Source organism: Nylanderia fulva, unplaced genomic scaffold (assembly GCF_048542155.1).
Source record: "Nylanderia fulva isolate GAGA-0341 unplaced genomic scaffold, ASM4854215v1 Scaffold586, whole genome shotgun sequence".
NCBI classification, from domain to species: Eukaryota; Metazoa; Arthropoda; class Insecta; order Hymenoptera; family Formicidae; genus Nylanderia; species Nylanderia fulva.
Genome location: NW_028190683.1, coordinates 15,390 through 17,228, shown reverse-complemented (window position 1 = coordinate 17,228; position 1,839 = coordinate 15,390). Strand labels below are relative to the sequence as shown.

The window sequence follows — 1,839 nt, the reverse complement described above, 5'->3', positions numbered from 1 at the left end:
CCCCGGTCACCAGATTTATCTTCGCTTGACTTTTTTTTATGGGGGCACATGAAAACTCTCATTTATGAGACACCGATTGAAACAGAAGAAGAATTAGTAGCCCGAATTACTGCTGCGGCATATCAGATTCAAAATATTCCTTCAGTCTTCGAACGTGTGAGAGAATCAATGTTTCGACGTTGTCATCTTTGTATTGAAGCAAATGGAGGAATTTTTGAACATGTATTATAAATTGAGTTAAAAAAGATTAAAATTATATGTGTAATTGAAATCAATTTAATTTTTTCACTTATATGTTTGTTTTTTGTTAAAATCATAAAATTCCTATTTTGTACCCTATAATATTAAAACGGAGCGTCGTAGAGAAAAACATTATTAACAAAATATGTTTGTTTTTATGTCCTCTATTTCCCCTCAAAGTTTGTCGATCTAATTTTTTTACACCCTGTATATGATTTATATACAAAGTAAAATAAAAAACAATGATTAATGATACAGAAAATAAAATGTAATAATGATTAATGATATAATAAAGGTATTTATTGGTTTTTAGCCAAATTTGTTGAAAACAAAATATAAATAAATTATAAATTTTACTAAAATCAAAATATAAATAAAAAAGAAGTAATAAGAAGGTGATGTATTTCAACAAATTTGTTTTCGAGGTGCACCACGAGAAGGTAACCAATATAACGCACCTCACCTGTAACTAAATAATTCCAAATATAATAATAATATAAATAATATAAATAATTATATAAAAAATATATAATAATCAAACTATAATATAAATATAATAATTAATAAATATAATAATGATATTTATATTATAATTATATTATATTATAATTATATTATAATTATAATATAATATAATTAGATGTATAATATAATTATAATATATATTATACATATAATATAATTATATTATAATTATATATAAATAATATATACATACGCAAGCATGCATGCTCACACATCATGTACAAATCACTAGACTTACCTTCAATAATTATGTAGCATAAGAGGATGAATAAATGTAAAATCTTGGCTTTTTCAATTATTTATGATGTGATCGTAATCGTTCTAATTCTGTTAAAGCATTTTCATCACATGGACGTTGGAACAATCTTTTCTGTTCTATTTCAGGAATTGCTAATCCTTGTAAAAATCTTATGCGACTAAGAGCTACATATGCTTGACCTTTAGCAAATATCTTCTTATCTAAATATATTACAGCTTTATCAACTGTTGTACCCTGCAATTTATGAACTGTTACTGCCCAACTCAAAATAACAGGAAGCATTGTTCTTTCTATATTTCCATATCCTTTATTACCTTGGTATACGACACTAATTGGAGAAATGGCAACGTAACCATTAGATTCTTTTAAACTGTTTCCTATTGTAGGATCATCAAATTGAATGAATATTTTCTTGGGTAATTCACCATCTTCTAACTGATCTTTCCGTAAAGCTGGCCATTGAAATCCGCGTATAATTCCCATACTTCCATTTACTAAATCTTCATAAACTTTTAAATTCGATCGTAACATTACCCGGGAACCAACTGCAAGTTTAATTATATGTAGCAAACCACCTGTATTATTAGGATCAGCAGGAATTGCAGTGGCAGAAGGCTTTTGACCCTAAGTTGCAGGTTCTCTGGATTCATCTCGCGCGTTTATAATATAAGTTCTTTGTGTCTTTGCTACTTCTTCAATCATTTTATTATTATAAGAATTAACTAACTTTATAGTAGGAAATATACGAATAGCTTCACCATTAGCAAATTCATCAATTAAAGGAATATATGTTCTATTTAATAACATTTCATATT

The 1,839-nt window shown here is 26.9% G+C and overlaps 1 protein-coding gene across 1 annotated transcript; it reads right to left on the bottom strand.

The window, feature by feature from the left end:
* Positions 1-1,060: 1,060 nt before the first annotated feature.
* On the bottom strand, positions 1,061-1,507 carry LOC146720918 (ATP-dependent DNA helicase PIF6-like). Its single transcript, XM_085487631.1, has one exon. It carries the CDS (start codon positions 1,505-1,507, stop codon positions 1,061-1,063), a length of 447 nt encoding a protein of 148 aa, XP_085343757.1.
* Positions 1,508-1,839: the final 332 nt, after the last annotated feature.